The 13,723-nt window shown below is 46.7% G+C and overlaps 3 protein-coding genes across 4 annotated transcripts; 2 read left to right on the top strand and 1 right to left on the bottom strand.

The window, feature by feature from the left end:
- Nucleotides 1-65: 65 nt before the first annotated feature.
- On the bottom strand, nt 66-1,375 carry GL218_06133 (tRNA(His) guanylyltransferase; the record flags this gene model as incomplete). The annotated part of the gene is made up of 8 exons (XM_033582831.1): nt 66-284; nt 338-442; nt 490-581; nt 634-806; nt 860-904; nt 957-1,088; nt 1,153-1,242; nt 1,371-1,375. 8 exons carry the CDS (start codon nt 1,373-1,375, stop codon nt 66-68), a joined length of 861 nt encoding a protein of 286 aa, XP_033434192.1.
- Nucleotides 1,376-1,752: 377 nt separating this feature from the next.
- Nucleotides 1,753-3,233, top strand: GL218_06134 (Set1 complex component swd1; the record flags this gene model as incomplete). The annotated part of the gene is made up of 2 exons (XM_033582832.1): nt 1,753-2,111; nt 2,174-3,233. 2 exons carry the CDS (start codon nt 1,753-1,755, stop codon nt 3,231-3,233), a joined length of 1,419 nt encoding a protein of 472 aa, XP_033434190.1.
- A 1,481-nt stretch (nt 3,234-4,714) lies between these two features.
- GL218_06135 lies at nt 4,715-10,138 on the top strand (the record flags this gene model as incomplete). 2 transcript variants are annotated; one of them, XM_033582834.1, is made up of 4 exons in its annotated part: nt 4,715-5,071; nt 5,130-9,938; nt 9,992-10,047; nt 10,111-10,138. In XM_033582834.1, 4 exons carry the CDS (start codon nt 4,715-4,717, stop codon nt 10,136-10,138), a joined length of 5,250 nt encoding a protein of 1,749 aa, XP_033434020.1. The 2 variants fall into 2 exon arrangements, with proteins under 2 accessions (XP_033434020.1, XP_033434021.1); XM_033582833.1 differs by lacking the exons at nt 5,130-9,938; nt 9,992-10,047; nt 10,111-10,138 and having other exon boundaries at nt 4,715-5,098.
- Nucleotides 10,139-13,723: the final 3,585 nt, after the last annotated feature.

Consider the following 13,723-nt stretch of genomic DNA (forward strand, 5'->3'; position numbering starts at 1 on the left):
ACATGCACATGTAGCTAGCTTGATTGGAGTAAGGGGGTGTCCCAAGTTGGTTCGAATATAATTTATTATGTTTCCTTCGGGATCTTGCCTGGTTTATTTGACAGTATCCAAGGCCGTCTCTCCCAGAACTCGTCCTTTATAATGTCTACATGATCGACCAGCACTTTCGCCTTCGCCCGTCGCTTTTTGTCCTTGTCATCCTGTGTTTTGGACTGTCGTACAGCTTCTGCCAGCTCATCAGCGGCCTTAGCTACGTCGTGGTTGCCAGGCTCGACGAGTTCGTACTATATACGTTAACAAGGAGGTCAAACTATATGGAGTAGTGAACATAACTGACATCTCGATATATTACACTTCCTTTCTTGAATATCTCAGGCTCGTTGTTATAGTTGATTTTGAACCTCGAGAAAAGAAGCTCATGCTTATCAGCTGCAAGAGTACCCTGGATACCGGTTAGATCAGCTTGATTGCGAGAATGAGGCGACTCACAGATAATAGCTGCTCGGCAGCCTTGGCTTCCATCCCGGGGGGTAGCTGGACGAGCGACCAGAACGTAGTGTTATACAAATTGTTGATGTGACCTATCATTTCATCAGCGCCTTTGATTTGGCTGTATACCGAGAGAATACACACAGTCTACTTGGCGCCAGCTCATATAGTCTCGTAGGTTCTGTACGCTGGGATAGCAAACAGCTCGGCCATCAAAGCTAGGAAGCGGTGGCGATAATGGCGTATCTGGAAAGTAGGTTGACCATAGGTGGATGTAGTATGCAGTAAATGTCGAGACTATCGTCGAAACGATTTTGCTACATACTTTGAGTAAGACATACTCGGACGCTGTGGCTCCTGAGTAGCTTACCTCGCTCTTCTTTCAAATAGACTGCATGTTTTATGAAAAACAAAGCTGGTGAAATTTAGTATTGGCAATTCGTCTTCCTATAGACTACATATAATACCTGAACTCATCGCTAACACCATAGGCAATAGTGATGTCATGGATTTCAGTTACGACGGCTTTAGCAGCAGCGTTCATCAAGTCCAGAGCTCTACGGTCATTGGGTTTCTCGAAATTATACTTGGCACATAATCTATCTCGAAAATATACATCAGAATAGGATCGAGACAAGAATGTTTCATATTTGGGAGTATTACTTTGTGAATCCTCTACCGTCTATTCTAACTACCATCCAGGTATTTGGCAATAGGTTGTCGACTTGCTCAAATTGTTTGACGTATTCAAATCTGAGGTTAGGGTTAGGTTATATGATATCTACGTATTGAACGAAAGGGAATAACTTGCCTCGAGTTAGCCATTTTGTTGGCTTTAACATAGGAAATATACTGTAAATAGATGCATGTAAAGTATATACTTCATGTTCAGATGCTAATGGAAGATCGTATATATAAAAGTACTTTGATACTTAGAGATTATTACTGCTGAGTCATTGCCGGGATTGTCGCAGAGTGGGGAACTACATAGTGGGGACATCTGAGAAGTACCTGTCAGGACCCCTGCGAGCTATCTGCACGAACTGCAAGGCTACGGAAGGTACCTGCCTCTGCCACATGCTTTATGGAAGCTGAATTTGAAAAATATTGGATACAATTACAACTTTAGATTGCAAAATACATAAACTGCAATATCTCTCTGACAATTATTTGATAGTTGCATATATATGTCTCCATACCCAATCGGAATATTGCAGACGAATTACTATCATTTCTCGAGCCGCAAGACATGAACGCGCCGACATGAATCTATTACTTTCCGACGACTACCTGCTCCAGGACTATCCCGAGAATATCACAAATACGATCCGGTCTGGTCATACGACATGTCTCCGCTTCAATCGCAGAGGCGACTACTTAGCCTCAGGTCGCGTTGATGGAACAGTAGTAGTTTGGGACCTCGAAACGATGGGCGTGGCGCGGAAGTTAAGAGGTCATAGAGCGGCAATAACTTCACTTAGCTGGTCTAGATGTGGTCGATATTTGTTATCTGCTTGTCAGGGCTGGAGGGCCGTTTTATGGGATCTTCAAGACGGTACAAGGTATCGAGAAGTGCGCTTTCGTGCACCCATTTACACGGCAGATTTGCATCCTTGGAATCAGTATGCATTGCCCATATTCACGATCTAATGACTAGAAGCTCTAACCACAGCATCCATTATAGTAACCTATTCGTTGCATCCGTGTTCGATGAAGCCCCGTCTATTGTTGACATGAGTGGCCTGAGCGATGTCAAACATACCCTTCCCTCTGCGCCGAAACGAGCCAATGCCGATGTCGATGCAGCGACAAAGGAGAAACATGCTAAAGAAGACGCAAAACAGATGACAACTGTCACCGTATGGACAGCTACAGGTGATCATGTTCTAGCAGGTACAAACAAAGGTCGCCTCAACATCATAGACGCGACTAGTCGCGAAATCATATGGTCAGAGAAGATATGTAGTTCGGTAGTGACTACATTGCGGTTGACAGGGTCTGGTCGTGAATTATTGGCCAATTCACAGGATCGTATCATCAGGACCTTCCATGTACCAAATCTATCAGCAGAGGATCTCGACCCCGATACGATACAGATGCCATTAGAACACAAGTTTCAAGATGTTGTCAATAGACTTTCTTGGAATCATGTCACATTCAGTGCCACCGGAGAATACGTGGCAGCCTCTACATATAATAATCACGAGTTATATATATGGGAACGAAATCATGGTAGTTTGGTACGAATGTTGGAGGGGCCCAAGGAGGAACAAGGGGTTATCGAGTGGCACCCGCACCGAGCTGTACTAGCCGCCTGCGGACTCGAAACCGGTCGCATCTACATTTGGTCGGTGACTACGCCACAGCGCTGGTCAGCACTGGCGCCGGATTTCGTCGAGGTCGAGGAGAATGTAGAGTATATAGAGAGGGAGGACGAGTTCGATATCCACCCGCAGGAGGAGATTAACAAACGCAGACTGGACAGGGAAGACGAGGATATCGACGTATTAACATCGGACTTAAGCAAGGGATATCACGAGGAGATCGACAGCGCAGAGTTCCGCATGCCTGTATTATTTAATCTTGGCGAGAGTGATAGCGAGGAGGAGTTCGTTGCAGTGTCGACGGGTACGGTTCGACGAAGAAGCTTAGGCGAAGGCCATGAGGGCGAAGCTCATGATGAAGAAAAGGTAGCTGGAGGCAAGAAAACAGCCACGAAAGGTACGAGAGGTAGGAAGAAGTGAGATACCCAATAGTACCTTCTAGTGGCTTCCTGATGAGATGAATCCCTTAGCAGTGACAAACTATCCAGTAAAATCAATTATCCGTCGGAGACATTTTTTACGCTCAAACTTTTCGAAATTATTATGGGAAACTGATAAGTAATTGATAAATAATTGATAAATAATTGATAAGTAATTGATAAGTAATTCTTTAATAAATGATAAGAAATTGATAAGCTAATAAAGAAAATAATTGGCTAAGATTCATCAAGACATTTAAATGTTTCCGACGGATTCTACCGTGCGAGCCTGCGAGCACGTGAAAACGCTTGCGCGAGCTTGCGAGTGCATGCGTTTTCCTAAATTTTATATGTAAACACTGTCACAATGTGTGTTTGTAAAACTTACCTAGGTACCTAAGTCGTTAGGATGATACTTACAGGTAGTGTGTGGGTTAGTGAATTGATGTTGCGCGGCGCATTCGTTGATTACCTGATAACTGTTGCCCGTTTGCTGGGTAAGTACTCCCTTAACATACCTGCCTATACTGATACTTTGTGGAATGCAAATAGGTACTTTGGTTGTTGTTTGACTCATCGGGCAACTGCAATTTCTTCGTCAAGGTCACACGACCAAACCTTAAATTGAATTGTTGAATACATGTACCTACATGCATTGATCGACCTGAACATTTTAAAGTTTGGGTTGTCTGTGACTTTGAAGCTACACTAAGCCTCTGGCGTTAAATTTACTTCAAGCTTTTATGTGGGGGGAACCCTAGGTACATACTTGTTTCGCATTGCATTTTTTAGGGGACTTTTAGGACTTTTAGGTAGGTATGTACCTCTAAGGTACCTTCCTTGCCGATTGAATTCTCGATCAGCCGCATGGAGAAATTTGCTTCCGAAGACCCATTGTTCCATATTTGGTTTAGCTTAGAATCGTGGCGGCTTCTGCCTCATTATTCCTTAGTCCTCTCAACTCCTTCCAAGAAAGGCTTCTCACAACCATAACAACAATCTTACGATTGACGAAACATCACGACGCGCTCCGGATACCGAATCAGTCCCCTCCCTGCGACTGTCCGAAACTAACTATCGCGTCTGCACAGTGATTTTTCAATTATCGCGATTCTTTTTCGACCTGCGCGCGCGCTGGAACGGTTCTAATCGTGTTCCTCGGGCCTTTGGCCTGGTTGGAAACGGGCCTCCAGCGCCATACTTTCTTGTATCAACAAGCACGTCTATTGTGCCTTCCTCCGCCGGTTGTAAATATTTCAGCTGCCTGGCCGGCATTATTTTCCACTCTACGAGTCACGATCCGACAAAAATAATACAACTCACCACCTTTTTTTTTCTTTTTTACACTATACTCTCATTTCGACCCAGGCCTTTGCCCACACCGCGCATTAACTAAAACCACTCTCTCAACGCGATCATCAAAAATTTTCATCAAATTACGAACTCAACTACTAATATTTATCAATCAACGAATCCATTAAGATGGCGAACCTTCATTTCGCGCACTCTGATGCGCCTCTCAAGGACATCAAAGAGATTCAATTCAGTCTTCTCTCGCCCGAGGAGATCAAGGGTGCAAGTGTTGCGGCAATCACTTACCCTGAGACTATGGACGAAACCCGGACGAAGCCTCGTATGAATGGCCTAAATGACCCCCGCCTTGGCTCAGTAGACCGCCAGTTCAAGTGTGCCACTTGTTTAGAGCCTATGGCTGAATGCAATGGCCATTTCGGTCACATTGAGTTGGCAACGGCTGTCTACCACCCCGGTTACATCAAGAAAGTCAAGAAGATACTAGAGATCGTCTGCCCGTACTGTAGCAAGGTTCTGGAGGACAGAGTCAGTATCTTCTTACTTCCTGGCTAACCTGAATCTTGTTGATGCTGACCCCAACTAGAGCAATCCAGAATTCCAGGCTGCAGTGAATATTCGAGACCCGAAAAAGCGTTTCCAGGCCATTTGGGTCGTCTGCAAGGGTAAGAGAGTTTGTAGTAACGAGACTCCTAAGGATGAGGACAAGGAATACGAACCAGGTAGCAAACCCAAGTCTGAAGGTCATGGTGGTTGCGGCAGCCTCCAACCTGCAGTCCGTCAAACGGCTCTCCAACTATGGTCCCACCAAAAGACGGTGAACGAGGATGGCGTTAAGGCCAACGAGAAGAAGGAGCTCAAAGCCACCGAGGTTCTCAACATCCTAAAGCGCATCACTGATGAGGATTGCCGGGATATGGGCTTGAATACGGAGTATGCTCGACCCGAGAACATGCTTCTTACGGTATTGCCTGTCCCGCCGCCCCCAGTTCGTCCCAGTATTTCTATGGATGGTACCGGCCAAGGCCTAAGAAACGAAGACGACTTGACCTACAAATTAGGTGATATCATCCGTGCCAACAGCAACGTCCGCCAGGCAATTCAGACAGCTGCGCCTGCTCATATCCTTGAAGAATTCCAACAACTCCTCCAGTACCATGTTGCTACCATGATGGACAACGACATAGCCGGCCAGCCTCAGGCGCTCCAGAAGAGTGGTCGCCCGGTCAAGTCTATTCGAGCACGTCTAAAGGGAAAAGAAGGCCGACTACGTGGTAACTTGATGGGTAAACGTGTAGATTTTTCAGCCCGTACTGTCATCACTGGTGATGCAAATATCTCGCTCGACGAAGTTGGTGTTCCCAAAAGTATTGCACGAACGTTGACATACCCCGAGACTGTCACGCCGTACAATATTTCTCGCCTCCATAAGCTTGTCCAAAATGGACCCAACGAACATCCCGGCGCCAAGTATGTTGTCCGAACGGATGGATCCAGAATCGATCTGCGACATCACAAACGTGCTGGTCAAATCAATCTCGAGTATGGCTGGAAAGTTGAACGACATCTTCAGGATGGTGATTACATTATCTTCAATCGTCAGCCGTCCCTTCACAAGGAATCTATGATGGGTCACAGAGTCAAAGTCATGCCTTACTCCACCTTCCGACTGAATCTATCTGTCACCTCGCCTTATAACGCCGATTTCGATGGCGATGAGATGAATCTTCACGTACCGCAGACTGAGGAAACGCGAGCTGAGATTCGCGAGCTTTGCATGGTGCCTCTGAACATTGTTTCACCCCAGCGTAATGGCCCGTTGATGGGTATTGTCCAGGATACTCTAGCTGGTGTGTACAAGATGTGTCGTCGGGATGTATTCATGACGAAAGAGCAGGTCTACAATATCATGTTGTGGGTGCCTGATTGGGATGGCGTTATCCCCCAGCCTGCCATTCTCAGGCCGAGACCTCGCTGGACAGGAAAACAGATTGTTAGCATGATCATTCCGAAGGAGATCAGTATATATACCAAACCTCAAAGCGGCCCATGGCTCCCATTAGTTGATGATGGGCTCCTTGTCCAGTCTGGACAGCTACTTTTCGGCCTACTTACAAAGAAGAATGTCGGTGCCTCTAGTGGAGGTATTATTCATCTTTGTTACAATGAGCTTGGTCCTGAAGGCGCGATGGCTTTTCTTAATGGGTGTCAACGCGTTATAAATTACTGGCTCTTGCACAACGGTCACAGCATTGGTATTGGTGACACAATTCCAGACAGGATAACAATTGATAAGATTCAGGTTCACATTGACGAACAGAAAGACGAAGTAGCCCGGTTGACTGCACAGGCAACAGCAAACGAGCTAGAAGCTCTTCCTGGTATGAATGTTCGAGAAACCTTCGAAAGCAAGGTTTCTAAGGCTCTCAACTCCGCCCGTGATAAGGCGGGTACCACCACTGAGAACAGTCTCAAGGACAGCAACGGCGCCGTGGTTATGGCTCGTTCTGGTTCGAAGGGTTCGTCTATCAATATCTCTCAGATGACTGCCCTCGTCGGGCAACAGATCGTTGAAGGCAAGCGTATTCCCTTCGGCTTTAAATATCGAACCTTGCCGCATTTCACCAAGGACGACTACTCGCCGGAGGCCCGTGGATTCGTCGAGAATTCGTATCTTCGTGGTCTAACTCCTTCGGAGTTCTTCTTTCACGCTATGGCTGGTCGTGAAGGTCTCATTGATACTGCCGTCAAGACAGCCGAAACCGGTTACATCCAGCGTCGTCTTGTCAAAGCCCTCGAGGATGTTTCTGCTCGATACGATGGCACAGTTCGCAATTCGCTTGGCGATATCATTCAGTTCATCTATGGTGAGGATGGTCTCGATGCTATGCACATTGAGAAGCAGCCCATGGATCACTGGGTTATAAGAGATGCTGATTTCGAGGACCGTTACCGCATCGACGTGATGGAGGGTCTTCGCCCGCGTGTGCTCGATGCTCTGGAATATGGGCAAGACCTCATTGGCGATGCGCATGTTCAGGAGCTTTTGGATATGGAGTGGGAAGCCATTTGCAAAGATCGCGAGTACCTTCGAGATCTGAAGAAGGGTTCTGAGAAGCTCGAGGAGATGTTCCAGCTTCCCCTGAACACAGGCCGTATTATCGAGTCGTCCAAGAAACTACTTAAAGTTGATGATGCAAGACGAAGCAACCTCTCGCCTCAAGATGTCATCCCCGTGGTGAAGGATTTATTAGAGCGAATGGTCGTGGTTCGGGGCTCTGATGTCGTGTCTAGAGAAGCTGACGATAACTCAACAAAACTCTTCAAGGCCTTGCTCCGTTCACGATTAGCATTCAAGCGTCTTGCGGTGCACCACCGCCTAGATAAGCTGGCTTTCCGTCACGTTATTGGCGAGCTGGAAAACCGATGGTCTAGGGCAATGGTAAACCCTGGCGAGATGGTTGGTGTGTTGGCCGCGCAGTCAATTGGTGAGCCTGCAACACAGATGACTTTGAACACTTTCCATTTCACGGGTATCTCCTCGAAGAACGTCACTCTTGGTGTGCCTCGTCTGAAGGAAATTCTCAACGTTGCCAGCAACATCAAGACACCTTCAATGATGGTTTACTTGGACGGTAACACCTCCCAGGACCATGCAAAGAAGCTTCGAAGTGCGGTTGAACACACTAATCTACGCTCCGTCACGGCGATGACCGAGATTTATTACGACCCTGATATTGAGTCAACTCAAATCGAGCAAGATGAGGACTTTATAAGCTCATATTTCTTGCTTCCTGACGATAGCCAGCCCCCTATTGACAGACAATCACGATGGTTGCTTCGTTTCGTCCTGGATCGACAGAAGATGCTCGATAAAGGTCTCACCGTAGAAGATGTTGCCATTCGCCTCAGAGAGGAATACCCTACTGATTTAGCCGTTATCTGTAGTGACAATAACGCAGATCAGCAGGTGATTCGTATCCGCCCAATGCCGGAAGATAAAGATGACCCTGAGAAGAGCATCGAAGATGATGTGATGCTTAAGCGATTAGGTGAACATCTTCTGGAGAACCTTACGCTCCGTGGAATCAAGGGTATTGAGCGTGCTTTTTTGAACAAGGGAACGAAGATCGCTATTGACAAGAGCGGCGCTATGATTCAATCCAAGGATAGCCCAATCTGTGAAGAATGGTACCTTGACACTACCGGTACAGCTCTGCGAGATGTCCTCGCAGTCCCTGGTGTAGACGCTAAGCGTACTATTACGAACGACTTATGGCAAACTGTTGATGTCTTCGGTATTGAAGCGGCTCGATCTGCGCTTCTCAACGAATTGAGACGAGTGCTAGCCTTCGACGGTTCATACGTCAATGAGCGGCATCTTTCTCTCTTGGTCGATGTCATGACCTACAGAGGTAGCATTGCTGCGGTTACTCGTCATGGTATCAACAGAGCCGACACTGGAGCCTTGATGAGATGTTCCTTTGAGGAGACCGTCGAAATTCTCCTAGAAGCTGCTGCAATGGGTGAAGTAGACGACTGCAAGGGTATCTCACAAAACGTTATGCTTGGTCAGCTTGCTCCCATGGGGACAGGCCACCTCGATGTTTTCCTGGATCCCAAGATGCTTGAAACAGTCATCTCGGATAACTCTAGGATGGGTTTGATGCCTGGAATGGCTGTCAAGGGGGGTTCAATCGAAGGAGCTGCGACCCCGTACGACACCGGTTCGCCGATGGCCGATTCTGGTTACGGAATATCCCTGGCTTCCCCATCCATGGGCATGGGTAATTTCTCGCCTATTGTTGGAGCCGGCTCCGACTCACCTTCGGGCTTCGGGACGGAATATGGAGGGTTTGGAAGCGCTAGCCCGTATGGAGGACGAAGTCCCGGCGCCACAAGCCCATTCTCTGGTGGTGCATCTCCGTCTTCGCCTTTCAGCAGTTATGGCGCTGGTGGCTATTCTCCAAGTTCACCTAGCGGCAGCTATTCGCCGGCATCACCGATGATTGGAGGCCAATACAATAGTTCACCACGCTTTAGCCCATCATCTCCATCCTTCTCTCCAAGTTCACCTCAGTTCCGGGGTGCAAGCCCGTCGAGCCCGAACTACAGTCCTACGTCGCCTGTCTACTCTCCTACGTCTCCTACATCTCCCAGGCATTATTCTCCATCGTCGCCTAATATGAACTCGCCTACGTCACCGAGTTACTCACCGACAAGTCCCGCCTACAGCCCCACATCTCCTCATCATGTAGGCGCTACTTCGCCCAGCTACTCTCCTGTGTCGCCGAACTACTCACCCACCTCACCGACGGGTTATTCTCCGACGAGCCCGCTCCACAGAGCTCCAGGAGCGCAGCAATCTCCAACGAGTCCCAAGTACTCGCCTACGGTTAGTCCCTGGCCTATTATTACGGCTTTGACCCCGTGCTAATATCAATCTAGTCTCCTCAATATTCTCCTAGAACTCCCGGTGCCGGCGGCAGCACCAGTCCTAAATAGTATGTTCTAATGCTTAACATTTAACTCCCCTAGTCCTATATCGAGACTAACCAACTTGATAGCTCTCCTACATCTCCTAAGGGTGATTAAATCACTTATGCATAATATACACCCACGGCGTCTTGCGTGTCTTTTACATATGTTGCATTTAAGGGGTTTTCGTTTGCTTCTATTTCTCCCGCTCTGGTAGCTTTCTACTACTAAGAGCCCTAATGCATCACCATAGAGGAAAGACGATTTCCTTTTTTGGGACGACCATGGCAATCACATCTTTACATGATTAGAGAGAGTAAACAATGTTCTCCAATGACAAAAAAGTAAAAAAAAGTTTTTTGGGCATAGCCGAGGAAAGGATGGTCTCTCTCCCCCTCTAGGTTTATGCTTGTACAACTAGTAAGAAGGGAAAAGTGGCATTGTTTTGGCTTTTTTAAGTTGTCTTTATTTGATTCAGTCTGTTACCTTTTTTTTTTCCGGCACCCGCAATCCCTCAGCGGTAAGACGACGGGCGGCAGATTGGGCTTTTTTTTAACCCCGCCACATATTAAGTTCGAGTCCAAGTTTAGTTTATAACGACCGTCTAGGAAGGCAAAAAGAACATGACGGCGATGAGATGAGAAGAGCTACGAGGTGGCGGTTCTGGCTGGTAGGCAGATTAGGCAGTTAGAGCATCATACCCCATAGTTGAATGCAAATGCCTCTATTAACTTAATAACCATCTAAAGTATATTACTGGTGAAGTGATTGATTGATAAGCTGTACATTTTATAGCTAATATAAGCAAAGTTCGCTATCGCGAAACCGCAAATCGCTTCCAATCGCTCTTCTGTTTACCTGCCTGGATAGTTACGCTGTCAAGATATTCGCAAACGCACCAAGTGCCTATTATTAATTACGATTCCTTGGTAAATACCCAAGGTACTCAAGTGAAGGGTGCGGACATAGAAGGTTTGGTGTCCAGGATGAATAGTATGTATGCAATGCATAGATCGACACGATCCTATCTGTCTATTCGTACATGCGTCTCGTGTATCTGTTTGCCCTGTAGGTACCTAAAATACTCTACATGCACCTAATGCAAGCATGCGTGCACATGGTGTACTTACGAGGTCGTATTCCGAGATCCGCCAGGTTGGCTCGGGTTCCTAGGGAACCATCTATCTATGTACATGGTCAGGTAAACGTCGAGGGGAGGGGGCCGGTTTCAGAGTCCCTCCGGGCTCCGTGTATGCTGCGGACTTACGACACCTCGGCTTTGCATTGGAGATGGATGCTGGGCCGCATGGTATGTAAGATTGAGAAGTATCTCACCCCTTAGTACGTCAGGTACGCACGTAAGATATAGCATTTTAGTATGGTGGTGCCTCTGCTGCGACAGGGTCCTTGATTGTTTGAACTTGGAACTTTTGCCTCTTACCTACGGCTCAGTCGGTGACATTGCGTCGGGGCCCGGCAGATGAAGGAATTTGGCAAAGAGTACCGGAGGATTATAGTAATTAGAAGAATAAGTACATAACATATAAAGAGAGGTGATAAGCAATACCACGTTGTGCCTGCGTGAGCTCGTGTTTCAAGTTTCAGTTGCTCTATTCGATATATCACTGGTGAAGGTGAAGGTGGTGGTGGCAGAAGGTGGCGGCCGGCGCGTAAATGAACAAAGAATGAACGAATTAATTGTGCGGCGTCTAGGCCACATGTAGACCACGTGAGCATTGGGGAATCCTCTGCCCCTGGAGTGTATAGAAATGACCATGCATCAGACACATGGCACTTCCGTATTCTCTCAGGGATGAGTAAGATTCCGGTTGGGGTCCGGGGATGATTATGGGAACTTTTTTTTTTTCCAACATGACGAGATTAAAACGATCGGGTTGACGTAAAGCTGGGATCTGAGACCGTAGGGCTGAGAAGATGGTGGCTTGGGGTCCAGTCCCGCCAACCCGCCAACCCGCCAACGGTACCTGTTTGCGGCGGGCTATGCAACGTGGCTTAAGAAACGAGGCACATTACACCACTTCTCATTTCTGCATTTTGCCTAGCTAATTCCCACAGCCAGGGATTAAGTGGGTGTTTAGTAACCTCAACTTATATGTTAGTATAATTATAGAATTTGGTACCAACTCGACTAGGTGAGTATGTCGGTGAATGATATTTCGAGTGGGAACGGCCTCATGACTTAGGCAAGTCTTCAAATACGAAAAGGGTGCTTTTCTTAGCAGTGGTTTTGGCTGTTGGCGGCTAGGTACACAGTTTAGTCTGACTTGTTTCTTCCTTTTCTCATACTTCAGGTAGCCCCAAGTCGATCATAGACTCATAGTGGTTTAGGTATAGCCGTGTTGTTAGAACAGGACCCTTAAAGCTGACCACAAAGTAGATATTCGGGGGATAGTTGTCGCATATTTTCCCACCATTGACGGTGCCCGAGTCGTGCATAATGTTGGCCCGAATCGGTAGTTGTCACTCGGGATTGCTTTCCCGCCGATGATGAACAAAGTCATTCGACTGAGCAGTGAACCGTGTTCCGTGCGGCCGAAACCTGGGAGAAGCCGATCTACCTGCACGACAGCGGTAGGACACGTGCTGAAGGATTGGACGTGCTGAATATTTGCCGGGGTTCGGGTGTGCATATAAATTTGACTGCTGGGAACGATACGTCAGCTGGCATATATTCGTTGGTATCGGGGAGATAATCCTTCTTGCCCACGAGACATTGGATCCGCATGCGACTATAGATGAAGCCCCACGTAAAATAGTTACGTAGTATCATTAATTTGGATAAATTAATGATATAGTCAGAGGCCAGACCAGTTATTGTCTTCCTATAAATCTGTATAGGGTGCGTAGTTATTGTCGGTACTGCCATATATGCGAATCCTCTTACTTGCTTGCTTCGTTCATAATAGTCTTTATCCTAGCAATGCGAGTGGATGGCCGTTGTAATAAAATCCTTACGAGATCCTAGTTGGCTCGCATATTATAAAGCTGAAGTTAAGTACCTAATGTAGGCAATCTTAACATTTTAGTTTGGTATATAGTGGTGAGTTTCAGAACTGTAAGATTATTAGCGAGATTGCCTTCAATCCTTCAATCTGGTCAATTCGAAAAGTTGGGGAAGTGCAATATTTGTCGACAAGATTACTATAATTACGAAGGAGTAGCTGGGTATGCATACATCTGTATCAGGGTTGTAGAGTGCGCTTTCGTAAGCCTACCTATCCATCAAAGTAGTTCTACATAGGGTCGTTAAGCACACAGCAATGGCTGATATGCCAGTTATAATGATAAAAGCTTTGAACTTTTGAACAATATACGAAAGGGTTCCCCTATGGCCGAGCAAGAGTAATCATTTTCGAAGAGTATTCTCCTTTGAATAGACTTCAAGGTTTACGTTAGGTACCTGTTAGTGGTGAAGACATAATCCATAGATGAAGTCGTGAAATTCGACTGTACCCAAAGCGTATACAACTCGCGTGGCGGCGCTCCAGCTTGAAAAGTATATCTAATGCTAATAGGAACGCTGATTATGAGAGTTCTGATAATCAACTAGAGGAGCTCGCGAGATTGGCAAATTTCTAAGCTTAGCGCATTTCCACTTGGACACTTCGTGGTCGATCTCAACGAGAAGGTAGAATGTCGCCAAGAGTATATTCGCCAAGCTTAATCGAGTGAAGGTTTGCT

This window comes from Daldinia childiae (genome assembly GCF_008694065.1).
Source record: "Daldinia childiae strain JS-1345 chromosome Unknown Scaffold6, whole genome shotgun sequence".
Taxonomy (NCBI): Eukaryota; Fungi; Ascomycota; class Sordariomycetes; order Xylariales; family Hypoxylaceae; genus Daldinia; species Daldinia childiae.